General features: G+C 39.9%; 1 protein-coding gene across 1 annotated transcript; it reads left to right on the top strand.

The window, feature by feature from the left end:
* The first annotated feature begins 512 nt into the window (after positions 1-512).
* Strap (serine/threonine kinase receptor associated protein) lies at positions 513-22,767 on the top strand. Its single transcript, XM_075982459.1, has 10 exons — positions 513-843; positions 1,625-1,760; positions 8,180-8,261; positions 8,561-8,633; positions 12,857-12,953; positions 13,465-13,602; positions 17,726-17,862; positions 19,537-19,686; positions 20,210-20,275; positions 21,417-22,767. The coding sequence occupies exons 1-10, from the start codon at positions 732-734 to the stop codon at positions 21,476-21,478; spliced, it is 1,053 nt and encodes a 350-aa protein (XP_075838574.1). The 5' UTR covers positions 513-731; the 3' UTR covers positions 21,479-22,767.

The following is a 22,767-nucleotide window of genomic DNA, read 5'->3' as shown; positions in this document are numbered from 1 at the left end:
TTCATTCAATTCTAAAAGTCACAAACCTGGAGACCCGCCCCCACTATAAAAAAATATACAGTAACTTGAGTTATACACGAATAAAGAAGCGTGAAGGATGGGGCTGGCGAGCAGAGGCCGTAGCCGCCAAGCCGCCAACAGGAGTTCGATTCCCGGGTTCCTCAGTTGTTCTCTCCGTCTTCCAGCTCCACACATGAAGGGGAGGGATGGGCGGGACACAGCTCCGGGTCACGTGGCCGCTCGCGGACTGCTGTCGCGGGAACAACCTTCGGACCCCGAGCACCGAGAAGGAACAGCAAGAGAGGCTGCCAATAGGCTCCAGAGCAGCCTACAACGGACACTGCGCAGCCGGCAGCACTGGGTAGGACCGGGACGCAGCGCGCGTGACGTCAGCACCGTCTGCCGCGGGGTCCGGGAGCTCCGCCTGCGCACTCCGCTCCTCGCGGCTGCTCTCGGCGATCCCGCCTTTCCACCGCGCGTCACTTCCGTAGGACGCGGCGCGTCGTCGCTCCGTCACTTCCTGCCGCTACCGGTGTGGACTGTGGGTGGCGGCAGGCCGGCTCCGCGGCGCTCCCCTCCCCTCTTCCCTCCCTCCCTCTCCCTCCCTCCCTTGGCTGCCGCGAGTCGCGGGGACTCCCGAGCCGGCCTTGGTGTGAGTGCTGGGCGCCGCGGCGGGCTGAGGAGAAGGACACCCGCGGTCCGCGCTTCGCGTCACCCCGCTCGCCGCCGCCATGGCCATGAGGCAGACGCCGCTCACTTGCTCCGGCCACACGCGGCCCGTGGTGGACTTGGCCTTCAGCGGCATCACGCCTTACGGCTATTTTCTGATCAGCGCCTGTAAAGGTGAGCCGAGCCCGGCGCGGCCGCGGCTGGCGGTTGCCGAGCGGTGGGGGCGGGGTATCGTCGTCGCTGCCGGTTAGAGCGAGAGGGAGCTGGCCTCTCGGCTCGCCCCGGTCAGGCTATGTGTGGCACCCTCCATTCTCCCCGGTTTTAGTGCTCGTTCAGAAAACCGTGCACTGCGTCTTCGACACAGAACTGCCCTGTGTCTCCGAAGGGTTTACTGGAAGGAGGAATTAGGCCAGGCCGAGAGGAGTGCCTTTTATGCCTTCGCACTCATCCCGCTGTTTCATCCTTTGTGGTCGGAGCCTCTTTTCTTTTTTCCCCAGAGGAAAATGTAATTAAGGTTTAGTTGGTTCAAAGTCACAAATGCCTGTCTAGGTTGTTTTGACACAAGGCAGTGGCTTCCAGCCTTCTCTTCGTGTGTATCCGTGTGTTGTCTGCGTGCTTGCTTGGACATGTGTGAAGGGGCGCCCAAAGAGGTTCGAAGAGGGCGTCGGGTTCCCTAGAGCTGCTGTTCCAGGGAATCGGAATCGGGTCCTGGAAAGCGTTTCTCCGTACAATTGTTTTGTAATCGGAGTTTGCTAAGGTGAGGGAGGAGTCTGATCCAGTCCCAAAATCATTTATGCTTCCCAAGAAGAGGGACCAAAATTCCTCAGTCTAGTTATGAGGACCAGACCCGTGGACCAGGGCTCCACAATGGGACACCCCCCCCCCCCAGGTTGCTATTCAATATTTGATGTTATGTTGCAGACTTCTAAATCACATGTCTTAAAATGTTTTCTAGATGGCAAACCTATGCTTCGCCAGGGAGATACAGGAGACTGGATTGGAACATTTTTGGGTCATAAAGGTGCTGTTTGGGGTGCAACGTTGAATAAAGATGCCACCAAAGCTGCCACAGCAGCTGCAGATTTCACGGCGTAAGTGTAACAAAGATGGCTAACTTTATTCTCTCTGACTTGTGTGGTGACATCGTCAGAATCTGCGACTCAGCTGGTGCCATGGAAAACACATGGTATTTGATCTCACCAAGATCCCATCCTGGTTCCCCAGACTTGAAGGTTTAAATGACTTAACTCTGTGTCTTTGATTGAGACCAGGATTCCTTTATGATTCCTCATGGATAATGGATATTGTGATGTCCGTTACAGATGTTTCTCTAAATTGAGTACTATATAGTGCTACCTCCAGGTGCTTTTTCACTCAGTTTGATTAAGGGCTCTAGATACATTTAAAATTGGGTCTCACACTTATTCTTCATTTCCTATGGTTTTAAAGATGGCAGTCTGAAAGATGCTTGATCTTCCTTAGGTCCTCATTGTCACCAGTTTTTGATTCTACTGGTAGTCGCTGTGTTTGCCACTGCCTTAGTTCATGCTCATCGTAGCTCCGCACTGCTGGGAATTTCTTCTCCATTATTTCTGTTTCTGTTGCTGCCACTCGGTCAGTTAAATCATGTCACTGCTCTTCTGAGGATTTGGTCTCTCTTTACAGTTTTACTTTCACCTTGAGTGGACAGGAGCATAGTCGGGAGAGTTTTTAAAATACTCAAGTCTGTTCTGTTTGTCAGTCGGGGGATTAAGTCCTGTCCTTTTTGCTCAGGTAATGCTCTCTGGGTGACCTGCAGTCTCTGAACCACTGTAATCATGGAGAAATCACCTCACTCTAGTTCACTGTGTCTTTTGGTACAGGCTTTGCTGGTCTAAACCATTGCCACAACACACGTCACCTGTTTTTACTTAGGAATTGCATGTATTATCAAACTGACTTACAGTGATTCTCTGCACTTTAGAGGCATGTGCTGCAGTGTATATAATTTTGGTGTATAGTTACACTAGTGTTTGCAGTCACCTGTTTTTAAACCAATAAAGATAGCTTTATCTGCTGTTGTTTGTGCAGGCATGTGCATGCCGTGGTGGGTGTTTGGAGGTCAGAGACAGTTTGGGAGTTGAGGTTCAGGGATCTGATTCAGGTTGTCAGGTGTGTGCCTACCGAGCCATCATGCTGGCCCAAAGACAATGTTAAGAGCTGCTGTTCATGTAGACAAGAACCTGGAGAGTAAAATTGATCTGTTGATTTCTTGTTTAAAAGGATTTCATACTAAGAAGCAATTGTAAATTGTGTTGCCATCTTTGACTTAAGCATATTAAAACTATTAAGTTTAAAAAAAAAAGAAGACAGCTTATAGCATATTACCATATACCCTAGACCCTTCTATATACAGCCCAGTGAATTTTACTGCATGTACATTTAAAAATAAGCGGAGTTAAAAAAGACAAGTAAAGCTCTGTGGATTTTTCTGTGCCTTTGAGGAATCAGTTGCTGTTACAGCATTGGTGTAACCATCATAAAGCTTTGTGTGCTGTTAGGATGTTGTACCATAAATCTGATTTTAAAAGCTGCTATGAGTTTTGTGTTAATATTTCTAGGCCAAAAGTTGCTTTAGATGTCAGCTGCATACTAACTCACAATATACAGCACTCTGTTATATAGCCCAGACTGGCGTCATACTTATCGTATACGTATAGCTAAGGATGTCTTTGCATTTCTGGTCCTCAGCCTCCTTCATTTGAGTTAAGCTGTCACAGGTGAGCTGAGAGCCACCACACTGGTTTTATGGTTAGTAGGCAAGCATCTGTCAGCTGAGATCCATCCACAGCCCTGACAAAGTGCTCCGAGGAGGTGAAAATGGGAAAAAGAGTAATGCTCAGATATGGAAGAGTCACAGTGGACTCCTGGAGAGCAGAGGGAAGCTACCTACCTGTTGTCTTGTTTGTGCACTAACTGTAGTACTTATTGTAATTAATGTACTCTTAAGGTTGAGGCCATGTTTTATATTCCTTTCTTTTTTATGATTTATTTTTATTTTATGTGCATTGGTGTTTTGCCTACATGTATGTCTGTGTGAGAGTGTCAGATCCCCTAGAAGGGGAGGTAGAGATAATTGTGAGCTGTCAGGTAGGTCCTGGGAATTGCACATGGAAGAGCAGCCAGTGCTCTTAACACTGGGCCATCTCTCTAGCCTTTTATATTCCCGATTTAAATACTGCTTTATACTTGCCTGATAAGTCACTTGAAAAAAGTTACTAAAGTAAAAGGTCAGGGAATGGATCTTGATTTTTATTTATTGAATATTTGAGTCTGTAATTGCTGTAGGTTTCTCTTTTTTTCCTAGTAAAGTTTATTTTTCACTAAGTTCATTAAGAACATTGTCATTGGAGGTAAAATTTATTGATTTTTTTAAATAATGGGTGTAGAATATTTGATCAGTGTTATACAGCTAGGTATTTAAGAGGGAGGGGGCTTTATTTTCAGCTCTTGAAATTGAACCCAGGCTCTTTGTCAAGCACTGTACCACTGAGTTAAAGCCAAGTTGCCAAACTGACTAAACTGTATAGCCAGGGTGGTGGGAAACGTATAGCCTTCCTGTTTCAGCTTCCCATGCAACTAAGATTGATGGGTGCATAACACTACAGCTTACTGCTGGGCCTGGTGTGGGCACACGTTCCTAAGATCACAAGTTCAAGGCAAGCCTGGAGTACACAGAATTCCAGCCAGGTGGGCTTTATGGTTAGACCCTTCCCCCCAGCCCCCAATTTCATTGTGGCAATTAGGTCACAATCTTTTGACAGTAAGCTCATGGTTAATAATAGTTTAGATCAAATATAATCTAATTAAACTTATAATTATGTATTATATATTGTATTATAATGTTATTTATACAATATTTAAACTAAATATATAAATGTAAGATAATAAAGTTGTAAGTGTTGATATTGTGGACATTAGCATTCTCAAGGATGAGCTTTTAGATTGCAGTTTAAAGATATATTTCTGTTAACTTTGATTTTACCATAACCTGGCCTTAACAATGTCAATTAAAGCAGACTGCTTTGCCACTTACTGCTTTTGGTCTTATACTGGTTTTCTGGGCAGTTAGGGAGGATCCTGTATTATAGTGAAAGCTATGATGAATCTTGTTTTATACATCTTACCAAATTCTATGCTAGCCCTCAGGAAAATAAATAAAAAGTATACAAGAGTCCTGCTCATGTGAGAACTATTTTGAAATGGAGAGAAAATAGTGATAAATGTTTTGAAAACCGATTTTGGATTTTTCTGCTGAAGCAATAAAAGCCAAATCCTGCCGAATTGATAAAACAAGGTTTAATAAACTGAGCAAAGCAACTCCGGGTTGATTCTCAGAGGGGAAAGCAGGAGAGAAATCACGTGGCAGGTCTAGGGTCCAGGCCTTAAGTACCCTGTAGATGTAGTCCCTAGCATCTCCTGGGGAGGAACAGTTTCCCGAAGGTGGGTTCTGGGGAGAGAGGTAGATGGGGTTCAAACAAAGAGTTCCCAGCTAAACATCTGGGCCAGGTTGGAATGGGAGAGGGAGACCTGAGCAGATATTCTCAACAAACAGGTGTGAAAAGTGTATGGGCCACTCCCTCCCATTACCAAGGTTTTATCTTGTTGCTGCAGGCCCTTTGTCTAGGTCATTTGGAGTATTGCTGACTAAAAGGACTATAGGCTTGAGGACGTGTCTATGCATAGTTGTATTAGTCAGGGTTCTCTAGAGGAACAGAACTTATAGAATGAATCTCTCTGCATAAAAGGGTATTATTTGAATGGCTTACAGACTGTGATTCAGCTAATCCAATAGTCGCTACCTTTGAACAGAAGTTCCAAGTATCCATTCTGTCAATGAAGCTGGATGTCCCAGCTGGTCTTTCCACTTCAAATGAGGTGTGCCCAGTCATTGGAGTTTTAGTTAACTGTGGGTGTAATCAAGGTCACAACCAAGAATAGCCTATACAATAGTGTTGATGCTTTCCTAACATTTCAGGTCCCAATATTTGCACTTGTAATTGATAGTAGGTGTGTGAACACAGTCAGGTGTCCTGTATTTGAGTCCTGACCAAATGTTTCTGGGACCGCAGATCCTTTGACATCTGATCCTGTTTTTCACAGTCCATCAAAGTTAGAGTAGTAGCAAGCTTGCTGATAGCTCTGGTTAGTATTATGCTGGTCTTCAGTGAATGTGTAGTATACATCGCAGTAAGATTTTGTTGTTGGAAGAGTATTTGATTTATTTAAATAGACATTTCAAAGGGCATTAAGAGATGGAGTATAACTCAGTGATAGAGTGCTTGCTTATCATGCAAGAATCTGTGTTCAGTCCTGTGTATGACCAAACAAAAAAGATTAAGATGGACATTACCCGGAGTTCTCTTGACACTCGCAAAATTAGGTAGATACGTCAGGTGTTTTGACAGTGTGATGCTTCTGATCCTAATCCATGTGAACTCATAGCTAGATAACCCTTCTCTGGCTAAGAATGAGTATGTATAAACAAAAACAAGGCAGAATCCAGTGCCATGGTCCTTGAAAGCTGAACTCTGGAAGAACTGAAATAAATGGTTGCTGGGTGTGGTGGCACACACCTTTCCAGTACTTGGGAGCTGAAGGCAGGAGGAGCTTGAATTGGAGACCAGTTTGAGAATATGTCAGCTCAATGCCAGGACTACATAGAGAGATCCTGCCTCCCCCAAAAGAAGAATTATTAATTATTGAATGAGAAGATCTAGTGAAGATTAGTGTTTGGAATGAGGATGCAAAGAACTTTGAGCATACAGATATGAGCAGGGTGTGGGAGCTGAAGAAAATATATGGGTTATAGTTATGATCTTGGGAGCCTAGGATCAGAAATAAAAGGAGGTTGGGGCAGAGTTAAACTAGAATCACAGAGACTGGAGTGTATAAGAGAAATCACGGTGACATTTCTTGACATATTTTACAGCCATTCATAGAACTTCAAGTTTGTATGTGTAAGCTTGAATGTTATATCACTAATTCCTATTTCTTACTTTTGTACGTTTTATCTAATGCTGTTGATTTAGAATGCTTTGTGCTACTGGTTCCTGGTGTTGTTCTGTTTGCTTCTTAGGACCTCTGGCTTTCCTTGGAATCTCTAGACTTTGCATGTACTTTATGTGCTTGGAGCAGGGAGAGTGACTGCTTGGTTTTATTTTTTATTTTTTTATTTTTTTTTTTATTTTTGATTTTCGAGACAGGGTTTTTGGTTCCTGTCCTGGAACTAGCTCTTCTAGACCAGGTTGGCCTCAAACTCACAGAGATCCGCCTGCCTCTGCCTCCCGAGTGCTGGGATTAAAGGCATGTACCACCACCGCCCTGCTGGTTTTATTTATTTTTTTTATACTTATGTTTGTGTTTTAAGAAAGATCTCACTGTGTAATTAAGACTAACCTAAATGCAGAATCCTCCTGCCTCAGCATCATAAAGTGAGTATATAGGTGTGCCTAGTAACACCTAGCCCTCTACCATCTTGATTTAAACTTGATCTGATCTGTATCAAGGTCTAACATTGTACAATTTTGAAGTAGTTAAATTCACAGAAGTGCTATGTAGTTTTCTCTGGCATGTGAGTAGACAAAAGGATGATTTGATGAACTGAATTGGTTAAAATATTCTTCTGGCTTGGTAAAAACAAATACGGGTATAAGCTGTTGGAGACCAGCCAGGATAGAGGTGTAGGGATTAGAAATATAAGTAAAAAGTATGAAGATGCGAAAATAATAAAGCAGAAACCATAGGAGAGTGCCGGGAAGGAGTTCTAGTGAATACTAAAATCTCCCGAGTTTAATTTTCCATATGGTTTTAATGCCCTAACACAAAAAAGGGGAGAGGGGAGAAGGCAGCAAAAGACTTAACTCAATACAAAGGACATCTCAAACAGTTAATTGCTTTAACACTTTGAGACATCAGGTCATTAGCATTCTGTTCAGGCACTGAAGCCATTCTAGACCAAGCATCCTGAAGGTAATCATTCCTAAGGTAACCTCATATTACAAAAGAAAGAGCAAAAGTACACTTGCATGTCCTGACCATCTGTCAGGATGGAATGGATCTACTTGTTTGAGCCATCTTAATGTCAAAAGAACCTGAGTCAGGATATGTAGCTACACTTGTTGTCAACAATTTTGAGCAACCTCTAAACTCTCTGACCATCAGACAAGGTGGAAATAGGCTCACATTTTTGGGCCTCCACATAAACTAAAAAGTAGGCTGGGTTAATTTGAGAATCCTGAATAAGTTACTTTTTTCCAAGAAAAAATTAAAAGTTGAAAAGTCCTATGGAAAAATTGCCTTTTTAAAAAAATTGCCTTTTTTAGATAAATCAAGTATAATAATGAGTACTTAGATACATAATACAATTACATAGATATTATGTGTGTCATTATTTTGTATTGATTAGAATTACCATTATACTTAACCTTGTATTGATGTTGTGGAATATTTGTTTATGTTCCTTTTTTAGCAAAGTGTGGGATGCTGTCACGGGAGATGAATTGATGACCCTGGCTCATAAGCACATTGTCAAGACTGTGGATTTCACACAGGTGTGAGAAAATGAAATTTTGGCTAAGGATGTAGTTCAGTGTGGTATACTGTTTGCATAGCATGTGAATGAGGTCCCGAGTTACACTTGAGTTAAGTGTTACTCCAGTGCAGAGTGACAGTGTCTGTGCTACAAGGGTGGGCAGCAGCAGAACGGCAGTTCCTGTGGTTCAGTACGTTTGAGAGGGAAACTTGAGTTTATAGTGTTCTCCTAGAAGTAGTTGGCTACAAAGTCATCTTTTTGGTGATTATATTTAATTAACTGTTAAAGTGGTTAATCATTTTTCTTTTTTGTTTTCAGGATAGCAACTACCTGTTAACTGGGGGGCAGGATAAACTGCTGCGCATATATGACTTGAACAAACCTGAGGCAGGTAAGCATAACTGTGTTTCACTTTCTGCTTTTCCATAAAAAAACTGATTAAAGAACCACAAACATTTGAAAGTTAAGATCAGTACCAGAAAGAAACATTCATTATCTCTTTTCCTTTGTTAAAATCTTAATTTTTGTTACAATATATTCTGTCAAGTTGTTTTTTTTCCTATGCCAATTTTATTTTACTTTTGTCTCATTGCATACCTCATATAGCCTTCAGGCAATGTAAAATTTCATTATGGTAAACTGTTGTGTGCTGTTTTACTCTTTTGGCTTTATTGGGGCCCACCACTCAGCTCCCAAACAAATCACACAGAGGCTTATTATTACTCACGAATGCCGGCCTTATTTCTTGCCGGCTTTTCTTAATCTAAATTACCCTGATTACCTTTTGCCTCTGGGTGTAGGTGGAGGCTGCTTGTTTGTTTCCTGGCCACTCAGACCCGAAATGTCACACATTAAACTATATTAATTACAAGACTGTTTGGTCAATAGCTTAATCATGTTTCTAGCTAACTCTTCTGTCTTAAATTAATCCATTTAATTTATCACCATGTGTATCACCATGTGTATTTAATGATACACCATGTGTATCACCATGAGGTTGTGGCCTACCAGGTAAGGTTCCAGGGTGTTTGTCTTCTCAGCAGCTACATGTGTCTCTTTGACTCTGCCTACTTTCTCTCTCTATGTCTTCCAGCCTGGCTATACTCTGCCCTGTCATAGGCCCAAAGCAGCTTCTTTATTAACTAATAATAATAAAACATATTCATAGAATACAGAGGGGAATCCCACATCACCTCCCCTTTTCTGTCTAAATAAGGAAGGATTTAACATTAACAAAGTAAAATTACACATAACAATAGTTATCAAACAAGAATTATAGTTACAATATTCAGTCTATTTACATTTGACAAATTAAGGAAAATATCTATCCTATCTTTGTGAGTCTAAAGTTTTATATCTAATCTGTCTTTTATAACTATAACTTACTTCAACTCCATCAGACTCCAGAAGGATACAGCATACCTAAGTAAACAGGAAATACTTTGTAAACATCTTCCAAAACTCTAGAATTGATAGAGACATCTTGCTGCCTGAGCAGTCACCCACAGTTCTTCTGTAACATTGGGGCATCCATCTTCAGCCTACAGGCCTTTAGTGTCTGGCAGAGTGTTTCATGAAACGGGGAATTTCAAAGACAGTTCTGCCTATATTGGCAGTTTGTTAGTCATGTAGAATGTCTGTCAGGTCCTTCTATGAAGCAGGAACCCTGAAGGATAGTCTCACTTTCTTTAGGCAACTTGAGCAGTCATTTTTCTCTTTGCTGCATGTCCAGTTTATACAGCATACCGTAATCAAGTAGTCCAGGCAAGAGCAGTTTCTTGCCCAAATTGCTAACCAACTCCATAAAGAGTCTCTTTGATGCCTATCATCCTTTTGAAGTAGATAGGTGCTGCCAGGAGCAGATGTATCTCATTGTCATGAAAAGTCTTAAAACATTTTAAATGCCCTATTCTGTTATTCTTTGAAATATTTGAAGAATACCTACCTACCTGAAATATATCTTTGTATATGTAGAAAACCTAACTAACATGACTACAAGCATGATTTATAAATGACTATCTATTAGTCTGTATATTTTAATTATACATTACATTTTTAAATGCGCTGCACAAACACAATACCTTAAGAGCAAAATCATACATATAACAAAATTGATTTTTAAATTTGTATCAATAGACCAAGATCCATACCAATGCAAAGTATTCATTTCTATGTCATATCTCCCTTCAAATGTAAACAAACATTTTAAAACAATGTTTGGGAATTTGGGTATAGTTCTCTCCAAACTGCTTCCTGCTGTTTTTTTTCGGCAAAGTATTTTTTTGGGGATGTTCATGGAGATTTTTCGGGGGCAGGGTCTTGTTCCATCAAGTCACATTAGTCTGTAAGGAATCCACAGGTTCTCATCCTCTGGAAAGAAAAGCAGAACCTATATTCATGTAAAAACCCAAGAGAGCTCTGGCTCTTCTTTTGGGGCTGATGCCCACCACCCACTTGGGGTCCAGATGCTTATGTGCTCACTCAGGGTCAGGAGGAAAGTAGCTGAGACCATGCCCATGGCTCAGCATTCCCCGCCTCAGCAAGTGGTGGGATCGGGTCTGCTAGGTGTGCACAGGCAGGAGGGCATGGTGGATTCCCACCACCACACAGATATTTCTAGGCTGTGCACTGTGCTGCATGACAGATTGGGCTTTTACTCAGATAAAAAGGGTTTGTGTGCTACATGCTCCTTCTCAAGAGTTAAAGTGGTGAGCGTGGCTCCTACTGGGCTGTCATAGAGCTGGCAGTAATGGTACCTCTGCCATATTGAAAGGCAGAGAGAAGGCAGAGAAGGGCTGCCGCAACCATACTGCTTACCATTTTAAAGTGCTCTTGGTCAGAAAATTATTACAGATAGGCAGTAAAGACAGATTCAGATAAAAAAGACCTCTAAATGGATCACAGTGTTGGATAAATGTACATAGGCTTGGGAGAGAGAAGAAAAAGTATAGACAATTATAAAAAATAGTTTTAAAAAATAAGACAAAATCTTTAAAGCGAGCAGAGACAGTCATAGAGTAAAGGAGTAAAGAAAAATAAGCCCCGTAAAGATGAAATATATACAGAGTCTGGATTATGTATATTACTGTTTTTTTTTTTAATTTTTTGACTGAATGAGATATGTACAGGGAGACATTTCATTGTGCGGGCTGCTAAACTAAACTAACATGTACTTAAAAGGTAGCTTGACTTCAAAATTTGGATGTAAGGAAATGTTGCTTTGGAAAATCTGATCTTTTATCTTTTTCTATTTCTGTATACTGTTCTTTCCTTCTTTTTCCATGGCCTGCTGTGTAGGGATGGCTGGCCCCTGATGTCCTCCTCTCCTTGTTCCCTTGCTCCTCTTTTTTCTCATTTTTCTTTCTATTTATACTCTCTGCCTGCCAGCCCTGCCTATCTTCTGCCTCGCTATTGCTGTTCTCTTTTTTAGGTGTTTTAGACAGGCACAGCATTGCTTCATGAGTTAAACAAGTGCAGTGCAAACAAAAGTCACACACTTGAAAATAATAGTCCTCATCACTGAGGGTTTTTCATTTCATGATACTAGGTTCTGTAAAGGTATTAGAACAATGTTACTAGATTTTGGGTGATGTGTGATGTCACCCTCTGTAGGACAGGATGTTGAGACATCAGTGTGCATCTGAAGGGTGAGTGTTTCAAAATTTAGCTGTATTGGCTGTTCAGAAGAAACATCTGTAAGTGGAGATAGTATTATTCATGAATTGACAAAATTGACACCAAGTTTTAAAAAGTGTATTGTGATTAAGCAGCTATTCTGTAGCGTTAATACTCTATTTGGAAAAGCATTTCTAAAGTGATGGATTGTGCTTCTCACCACTGTTCTAATTATCTGCTTTGCCTTTTTCTCTGCCTGTTTCTTGGTATTCTTAGGCTAAAATATGTGTTGAACTTCTCTGATAGGGTAAAAGTAGTTCAGGAGTTGGGGGACTTTTCTTCATCTTCACCTCTCCAAGCTATTTTTTGAGTTTTTTTTCCCCCAGTGGATTAGCAGTAGAAGTGATAGCAATTAATAAAACTTTGACTGTATGTCAAATAGTGTTAAGCACCTCAGCTGTATGTTTGTACTTAATCATCATAGACTATATGTAACAACTCTATTACCCTATTTTAAAGATGAAGAAATGAAGTTTCTTCCCTAGGAATTGCTTATGCTACTTTAAATTTTCCCTTTCTCCTTCTTCTTGACAATTGTGTGTGTGTTTCACCTCATTAGTTACTGCCAGCAGTGACTTGGATAAAGATCCTAGATTTTTATGAGGATTGACTTAGTACACCCTTGTTTCTGGGCCCATGTTCTTACCAAGAAACATCACATTTGCTGTCCATTAATAGTATGTTGTGGTATAATAGTACCTTTGGATATAGAAGTCAGTGTAGAAAACTACACGTAAGGGGATGTGTCTCCGCTTCATATAGCAAGGTTCATTTGGGTTGAGGTTCATTGTCATACAAATGAATTACTGTTCCAGTTTAGCAAACCTTAGTGCATCTGATAGACATCAAATTTGGAATGGGCTGGGGTGTATTGTTTTTGTATTGCTCAGTTCAGAAAGCTAGATATTTATTATGCATTTTAAATTGTTTTATTTAAAGAACCTAAGGAAATTAGTGGTCACACTTCCGGTATTAAAAAGGCTCTGTGGTGCAGCGAGGATAAACAGATTCTTTCAGCTGATGATAAAACTGTTCGGTAAGTTAACTTTTTTGCAATAATTGACTGTTTGAAAAGCATTTTACCTTGGAATTTATAAATACATTTAATAATCATGTTGGAAAATATGTGTAAATTAAAATTTATCAATGTATGTCACATTTACCTGGAGCTGTTTACTATTATTTACATGGGGTAGAATTCAGAAAATCATTAAAGCTGCGGATGTGTAGTTGTTCTGAATGTTGTCATGGACAGATTGGCTGAGGGGATTCATAAGGCTCTTAAAACTTTGTGTGTTATGACCTGATGTATTTTCCTGTGAAAAGATTGGTAACTGTTGGATAGACTAAAACAATTGTCAAAATCTATGATAAAGTTGATTTCATCGACAACCTAACAAAGGTTTTGACTTAGAATCCAGAACTCCTTTATGATTTGTGACAAAAATTACTTTAAGTATGATTATTTTTCTCATGGACCTATGTATAGATAAAATTGAAGATATTTCTGATCACTGACGAAACATTACTTTTTTTTCCTTTCACAGTCTTTGGGATCATGCTACAATGACTGAAGTGAAATCTGTGAATTTTAACATGTCTGTTAGCAGCATGGAATATATCCCTGAGGGAGAGGTCCTGGTTCTCACTTATGGGCGGACTATTGCTTTTCATAGTGCAGTAAGGTATGCCCAGGAAATTCCTGCATTTTATTTTGGGGATAAAAGGGAGAATCAGCTTATTTTAAAAATAAGGGCTGGCAGGCTGGCTTAGCTGTTGATTAACAGTGATTGCTCCTCTTGTAGAGGACCAAAGTTCAGTTCTCAGCGCCATTAGGGGATACGACTCAGTAGCGTGGCTTGAGACCATAGGTATAAATCCCTAGGACCTAAAAACAGTGAAGGATGTAGTGCGGACCTGATCATTTCTTTTTCTGTTGTGTGTATGTGTGTACTTGTGGTTTTTCTCTTAATAAGACTATGATGCATATTATCTTGTTTTTCTAATTAAAAATGTTCATATCCATTAAAACATTTTTATTGGTGGTATTTCATTAAGTTGTATGAGGTTATGTATCTGTTGCTGTGCTCTATCACTGTAGCTAACATCTTTGTTCTCAGTACCGGAATCCTGTAAGTACCATGTTGAGTTCAATCACAAAACTGAGTGTGGAGTGCTTAGCCTTGGCACTTAAAGGATTTCTGTAAAGATTAGACCAATTGTATTCTGACAGTAGTCTTAGCAGATAGTCTCAAGGAATATGTCCAGTGTTCAGCTTCATTGACTAGGAGACAGAGAAGTAACATGGAAGTTCTACAAGTGTAAGGGAGCTCCCATAAACACAGTAACTAATAGTGGAATGCTTTTGCCCAGAACTATCAGACTGTACAACTATAACTGCTCATTCCTGAACCATGTGATCCTGCTGTAAACTTTTGCCTGAGATCTCATTTGGTAATACCTGGTCTATTGAATGTTTCAAACAAGTAGTCGTCTGTAGTGCTAGATATGCCACAGCTAACTTTAGTTTTTTGTCTGTTTTGTTGTTTTTGTTCTATTTTGTTTGTTTGAGACAGGGTTGTTGACAGAGGTTTCTGTCCTGCCCAATCCTACAGCCATTCAACCCCAAGAAATACACAGAGGTTTACATTAATCATAAACTAGTTGGCCTATTAGCTCAGGCTTCTTATTAACTCTTCCTTACATCTAAAATTAGCCCGTAAGTCTTGTCTACGTTAGCCACATGGATTGGTACCTTTATCAGCGAGGCAGTCACGTCTTTCTTCCTCAGTGTCTGGGTGACTACTGCAGACTGAATCTTTTCCTTCCCAGAATTCCCTTGTCGTCCTGCCTATACTTTCTGCCTGATTACTGGTCAATCAGCGTTTTATTAAATACAAGTGACAAATCTTTACAAAGTACAAGACCATTGTCCTACAGCACCCCCTCCCCTTTTTTTCAAAAGAACTCTGAATCTAATCTTCTTTGTTTAGCTTTTTTCCTGACCATTATCAAGACCAACTTGTGACCAACACTCTAAAAAAACCAAAACAATCCATAATCCATATTTTGAGCATGTGGGCATAGTTTTCTAGGCTACCTCCTGCTGATTGGGTGCCCTGATTATATTATGGGGACCTAAAGGAAATTTAGAATTATGATCAAGTCCTGACTGGAATATTCTGTGAAGCTTGATCATTTCAGGCAGCAGTCTTGAAACTGTTCTGGATGTAGAACTCAAGACATCTGGGCAATCCGCTCCTATTGGAGATTACTTAGGGTGTCTTCCTTGGTCAAACCTGATTTTTTTTAACTCAGTATGAATCCACAGGCCCTCATTTCCTGTGGAAATGAAAGCAAAACCTCTTCTCCAAAGTAACGTATCTTTTGCCTTAAATTTTAAAGTTAAAGCATTTTTAAAATATATATGTTGTATTAATCCAGCAGCATTTGTAATCAAATGTCTTTTAGCAGCTGTTGTTCCTTGCTCAGACATCAAACAAGCCAATGACAACACAACAACATGCAGTATCCAAACTCTATGTATTTTTCATCTTTACATGGCTTTTTTTAAACTCAATTTCTTTTATTTTTAATTTTTTTTGGGGGGGGGGCTAGGTTTCTCTGTTTATCTTTGACTATCTTGGCACTTATTCTGTAGACCAGGTTGTCTTTGAACTCAAAGAGATCCTCCTGCCTCTGCCTCCCAAATGTTGGGATTAAAGGTGTGTGCCACCACACCCAACTACTTTATCCTTTTTTTTCTTTCTCAAGCCTATACATATTTTAAAACACACTGTATATCTCTTTTTCTGAACACACGAGTCTTTAATTTACTAAGCTATATGGCTAGGATTAAAGCTATGGCTTTGACAGCTGGATCCATCCTATTCCTTAGCTTTCTGAGAGTTTAGCTTCATGGTGGAGGTACTAGTGGGAACCATATTTATTGCCACAATTCTATGGAGTTTCAAGATCCCTGCCACCACCAAGAGGCATGCTGTTGGCTATTCATAAACCACATATTGGCACTATTTGTTGACGGGTTTCTGTTTCACCTGGTCCCATAGCCATTCAGTCCCAAGAAACACACAGAGATCTACATTAATAACTGGTTGGCCTGTTAGGTCAGGCTTCTTATTAATTAATTCTAACATCTTAAATTAGCCAATAATTGTTGTCTGTGTTAGCCACATGGCTTGGTACCTTTTATCAGTGAGGCCTTCTCATCTTGCTTCCTCTGTGTCTGGGTGACGGCTGTAGACTGAACTTTCCTCTTTCCAGAATTGTCCTGTTCTCGTTGCCCCACCTCTATTTCTTGCCTGGTTGCCCTGCCTATACTTCCTGCCTAGCTACTGACCAATCAGCATTTTATTAAAATAAAAGTGACAAATCTTTACATACAAAGTACAAGACCATTGTCCCAAAGCACTCCTGCACCTTTTTTTTTTTAAAAAAAAACAAAAACTTTTTATAATCTTGTCTGTCTTCGGACTCTCTTTGTAGACCAAGGTGGTTTTAAACTCAGAGATCTGCCTGCCTCTTCATCCTGAGTGCTGGATGGGGTTAAAGTCTTTCCCCACCATGGCCTGGCTAAGTTTAATTTGCATGTTTTATTTGTGGCATGTGGTGGTTGATGTTTTATATTGAAGTAATTTTCAGGATTGAACTGAAAAGGGCTGATGAGGAAACTACAGTTGATATTTCAGAGGAATCAGTTGGCATTGATAAATCAGCTTTTAATACAGTTAGTCTGAGTTACTTTTCTATTGCTGCGAAGAGACACCATGACCAAGGCAATTTACAAAGGGAAACATTTAACTGGGGGCTTTTCAGAGGGTGAGTCCATAACCATCAAAGCAGGAGGTAGGCATGTATGGTGCCAAAGTAGTAGCCAAGAGCTTATATCTGACCCATAAGCAGGAGATGGACAGAGAGCTAGCCAGAATGGGTCTGACATGGGCTTTTGAAACCGCAGAGCCCACCTCCAGTGATGAAGCTTGTTCAGCCATGCTAATGCTTACCGAAATAGTCTACCAACTGGGAATCAAGCATTCAAATATAGCCTATAGGGGCCATTTTCATTTAAACCACCATATAACCGGGTTAAAAACAGCTGTTAACAGTTTTGATAGCAGTTTCTTGTGTTGGGGTAGAAGCCTAAATCCTCAACAATTGAGAAAACATAATGGACGTTCATCTGCATTGTCGTGATTCTCTACTGTGAAGCTTGCTTTATGTTTTTTACTTTTTTACTGTTGAGCAGTCAACCCAGGGCCTTCATATGTTGAACATTCAACCCATAGACATAAGGCTTTTAAGACTGCCATTCATAATTGTAGCGGCGTAAATGAAGGCAGACAGAAATTATAATAAAATATTTAGCTTTAATTAGGAAAAGACAGAACCCGAGGTTCCCACAGGAACAGGAAAGGAGAAGGGAAGGGGGGGAGTATATCAGCAATATTTATTAGTAAAATATATCCTCAGGGGACCCCGCCCTACAAGCAAGGTGATTGGCTGAGGCCACCCCTACACATAATGAATGTATTTGTGGCTGGTTTCTTCCATAGCCTCCTGAGCTGGTATGCATGTTTGTACCACTGTTCTTGGTCTGTATAACCTTTTTCATATTCATTAAAATAATGCATCTTTATTGGGAAAAATTTTGATTGTTTTTGCTCATGTTTTTTAACAGTTCATTTACGCTTGACTGAATGAATACTTTATCTTGTATTTCAGAATTTAGGAATAATTTCACTGTGGATAGATTTGTAGACATTTATGTTTTTGTGTTCTTTTTCCCAGTCTGGAGCCAATTAAATCCTTTGAAGCTCCTGCAACCATCAATTCTGCGTCTCTTCATCCTGAGAAGGAATTTCTTGTTGCAGGTGGAGAAGACTTTAAACTGTATAAGTATGACTACAATAGTGGAGAAGAATTAGGTAAGGCTCATGCAATCTGTGGGTCACAAGCCCTGGGATTACCTATTCACAGGGGTCACCTAAGACCTGAAACTAGCTCTTGTAGACCAGGCTGGCCTCAAACTCACAGAGATCTGCCTGCCTCTGCCTCCTGTGTGCTGGTATTAAAGGCACTTACCACCACTGCTCAGCCTACCTAAGACCATTGGAAGACAGATATTTACATTACAATTCATAACTGTAGTTTCACTATGGTTATGAAGTAGTGGAGGTCACCACAACATGAAGAATTGTATTAAAGGGTCTCAGCATTAGGAAGGTTGAGGACCATTCTCTTTAATAATTTACGTTATCAAAATATTAACTTCTAATAATGAGTACCTTCTTTTTTGTTGTTGTTTGTTTGCTTTAGTTTTTTTTTTTTTTTTGAGGCAGTGTTTTTCTTTGTAACAGTTCTGGCTGTCTTGAAACTTGCTCTGTTGGCTAGACTGACCTCAAACTCAGATCCACCTGCCTCTGCCTCCCAAGTGCTAGGATTAAATGCATGCACCACCACCGCCAGCCATCATGGAATGGTTGATAATGTGATTAATTTGATATATCCTAACTTGATAGTATGTATAATAGTATGCTAGACAGTTCAAAGAGCAAGACTTTATTGCTTATTTTTATGTTTACTTACCAAGTCTAAACAGGTTTTGCTTCTAGCTTGAAGATTTTATTTTCTGTTTATAAATTCCCACCTCTTTTTTTTTTTTTTTACCTGTTTCTAACTGTTCTGGTTTCCACCCAAAGAACTAAGTTAACTAGATTTGTACACAAAGAACAGGAGGCAACTTTGTTTCGTTTCTTGAGGGAAACTGGTAGATTGGGGTTTGTTTTAGTGTTAGACTATCTCAGTTACATGTTCAATCCTTGTCAGTTTGAAAGCAGTGGCTGGGTCCGGGCTGGGAGGTGCTCAGCATTAGTAAAGCCCAGGCTGTGGTGGGGAGAAACGACAGGTGCTGCACTGCGGACCCAGTGTTCTCATCGCAGTCTCTGTTCACACCTTTGATCGTGTGTGTGTGTGGGGGGGCTTGTGGGGTGAGGGTTGAATCCAGAACTTTGTGTACAATATTCAGTTATTCCACCCAGATTCCTCTATTCTTAAATGCTTTTTATTCTCCTGCTAGTCTGAATAAGATGATGGAGCATTAAATTATATGTGGGGAGCATTTGTAAGTAAGGTTTTTACTGCAGTAGAAAACCTTCCTGACTATATATTTCCTGTAAAATTTATTATATTAGAATGTAAGGGTCAGTAGTAAGCATTGTGGTGGAATTAAGAAGCATAGGCTGAGTATGAAAAAGAGCTCCACCTGGTGGCTCTCTCTAGACGTGGAAGAAATTGCTTCCTCTAAAAGCAGGTAATAAATTCAGGATATAGAAACTGGGATGGAATTGACAGACTTCTGCTCCGATCTCTACAGCTTTATTGACAGCTCCTCAATTCTCTGTGGAATGTGAAACATCATTTTCTTTTTCCAAAGACAGTCTGCCTCTGCCTTACTGGATTGAAAAGGGCTAACTAATCCCAAGGAAATGGCAGAGATGATGTCCCACGAATGCAGACAGTGTCTCTTTTAGTAAATCAGTACTTAGCCTAATAATCAGCTTTACATTAAGTCTGATAGCCCTGTTCTTCACCTTTTTCAGAATCCTACAAAGGTCACTTTGGCCCCATTCACTGTGTGAGGTTTAGTCCTGATGGTGAACTCTATGCCAGTGGTTCTGAAGATGGGACATTGAGATTGTGGCAAACTGTAGTAGGAAAAACCTATGGCCTTTGGAAATGCGTGCTTCCTGGTAAGGACGTTTATTCAAAGTTAATCAAGTTATTGTGCATAGATTTTGTATTATTTGTAAATTCTGCTTCATTGTGTCTTGTTTCCCTTAGATTTTGAATTATGTAATAAGATATAAGCAGAGTGAAACCATGATTCTAATCGAGCAATGTCCTTTATGTGCTGAATTGAATGAACTTAATTTAGAATTTATTACAAAGGGACTAGGGAGATGGCCCAGTGGTTACTGGTGCAGATACACAGAAATATCAAATAACACTGTAAGATGGCAATATGAAGAATTTACACATATTTGTCCAGTTTCCTCATAGTATTATATTACTTGATCCGTACCATTGAAAACATGTTTCTCAGTTAAAAAGCAAAACGACAAAGACTTACTACTAATCTCAGCATGGCTGTAGTACTAAAAGTGAGTTTGAGATGTCTATTTTAGAATCACAGTAACTTTTAAAAGAGAAACTGCTGTGTGAGTTGACGGAAACTGCTGTGTTCCTCGTCAGTCACTGCTTTTCTCTTCACAGAGGAAGACAGCGGGGAACTGGCAAAGCCAAAGGTCGGTTTTCAAGAAACAGCGGAAGAGGAGCTGGGTAAATACAAATTAGCTTTTCTAAGAGTCTTGGGGATGTAAAAATTAAGTGTATGTGTGTTTTGGTCAGTGCCAAAAGTAATTTATTAAGTGTGAATAGATTTGAATTAAATTATGGAAAGTTTATACACAAGTGTAATCATTAGCTACAGAGTTCTGGGCTTTCTGTACACTGGGCAGGACTAGTGTCTTATTCTAGTAAACTTCAGAGACAGGTGTTATCTTAACAAATTACTTAGTTTATGATTGTGAAGTGAACTAGCATTTAAACCAGTGGAGACCTGTGGAGGGATAAATGTGAGGTTTTAAGGATGTGGTATTGATGAGGGGTGGAGGAGTTCAGCAGAAAACAGAAACACCAAGGCAGAGAAGCAAAATGTGAAGCATAAGGGCAAAACAAGGCCACCCAGTGCCCTGATTGCTGTCTTAATATTTGGAGAGTTTTATAAATAGGAAAAAGGAAAAAAAAATTTTGAATTTTTTTTTAAGTGGAGGGATAGATATAAATTTGGGAAATAGTAGTGTGGGGAAAGAATAAGAGTAGGGACATTAAAGTCTAGGGTTGTAGCCATGGGATAGACGAACAAGAAGGAAAGTGAACTTGTTCTTACTGGGAGGATTAGCAAGATGGGTAATGGTTAGATTAGAAGATGGGTCTTTGCTCTTAAGTAGTGACTTGGGATGGTGAAATGAAAAGGGAAGAGTTTACCACAGATTCTGTGGCTCCTCTCTCCCCACTTTTGATACTGTTAGGACTCTCTTCTCCCCCAGTAAAAGCAGTGTTTAATACTTATGGTTTTGAATTGCATAGGCTTAAATTTAATTGCTAAAGGAAAAGTCAGGACTCAAAGAGACATGATTTTAATTAAATGCTGATTGTGTAGTTGGAGTCATTTGAAACTTACCCTGAAAGAACAGGGATGGGGATTAAAACTGGTGTGAAGGCCGTAGAGGAAGATGTCTGGGATCTGCTCGGGTGTTTGGTGGCCTGAGTCTAGTTGATAATGCATGATCAGTAGCTCTGTGTTGCCATCCTTACCATAGCATGCTTAAAAACCACCTTTCTACTTATTTCCTCTTTATATAGAAACATTGATTTTCTTCTTTATTAAATTGACTATGGTTTTGTTTTTTAATTGCAGAAGAAATTGCTTCAGAGAATTCAGATTCCATCTATTCTTCAACTCCTGAAGTTAAGGCCTGAGCATCAGCTGTGTGCCATAGGTGCCATATAGTTTATGGACTAAACAAGCAGAGAAAAGCATCAGCCTTCAGAGTGACTCTCTGCCTGTGGCAAGGAAGGCAGAAAATATTGGGGAATATGAATTAGCTCCAGTGCACGAACAACTACTGGGTGTTCCTGTGAGCGAAAGTCGCTGCGTGTATGAGGTGCAGGCAGGAGGGTTATGCTCGTGTAGTGCCACAGCCTGCTGTCTCGAATGAGCAAGCCAACGTACAATTTACATTTTACACTTACATTTCTTGTAGCTGTTTATGTTATGGAGAAGAAAAATATATTGGCCTATTTTTGTGACTTTTCCCTTAAAGCAGAACGCCTTTTTTCTCTTAGTTGGGAAGAAGAGGATTTACACGATAAAGTAACTGGTTTGGTCTCTTTCATTGTACACTGACTGCTTCTGAACATCTAATATTTTTTAGTTATCTAAATAAAATGCCTCTAAAACAAAATGATGTTCTGTTTCTTTAAGAAATTTTGATACATTTGAGTATTAAAACTGGAACTATCCAAAAAGCTTCTACATCATATACAGCATTGTGTAGCAGAAGTTTGGTTACAGGGTCTGAACTGAACATTCCCTAATTCTGAAATTCAGTTACATAAACTTGATATTTTCATTCTGGGTGTTCATTTACCTTCTTCCAGATTGATAGAATTGCTTTTCTTGCATCTTTAAACATGCATGTTAGTTACTAAAAAAGAAAAGCAATTGGAAAGAACAGAAAAATAACTTGAAACCCGATTCTTGTGAAAATCACTAGACATGGAAGAACATCTGTGTTTGTACAGACTGGGGTAATCGGAACTTGGAATATTGAAGATGTATTAGACTTTTTGTATCACATCCTTTAAATTTGGGTCATTCAACTTTCTAATAAATTGGATCAGTTGAGTATATTTGTAGTTTATTTACTTTTTACTATATGAAGAGATTAAATTAGTAATTTGAAAATGCAGATGAGTAGCGTCTGTTAATTTGCTTTTTTGTAATTTGTCTTTTGAATGACCTTTAATATTTTGCTTAGAAAAAAGAAAAGTTGTTTTGTCAGGTTTGTGACAACTGACCGGAAGCAGGCACTCCATGCAATGCTGACCTGGGAGAGTCCATTGATGAGCCTAAGGGCAGTATTGTTCCTGTGTCTGTGTTTAACATGCCTGGTCCTCTGCTCTGTACCAGTATTGTCAATGTATCAAGAATTAAACTGAGAGTTTGACCCTAAATAAAAATTTACATGCATCTTTTGGAATGGAAA

The sequence above is a fragment of the Microtus pennsylvanicus genome, chromosome 8, assembly GCF_037038515.1.
Source record: "Microtus pennsylvanicus isolate mMicPen1 chromosome 8, mMicPen1.hap1, whole genome shotgun sequence".
NCBI classification, from domain to species: domain Eukaryota; kingdom Metazoa; phylum Chordata; class Mammalia; order Rodentia; family Cricetidae; genus Microtus; species Microtus pennsylvanicus.
Note: the sequence above shows the minus strand (reverse complement) of the source record. Positions and strands in the feature narration are given on the sequence as shown.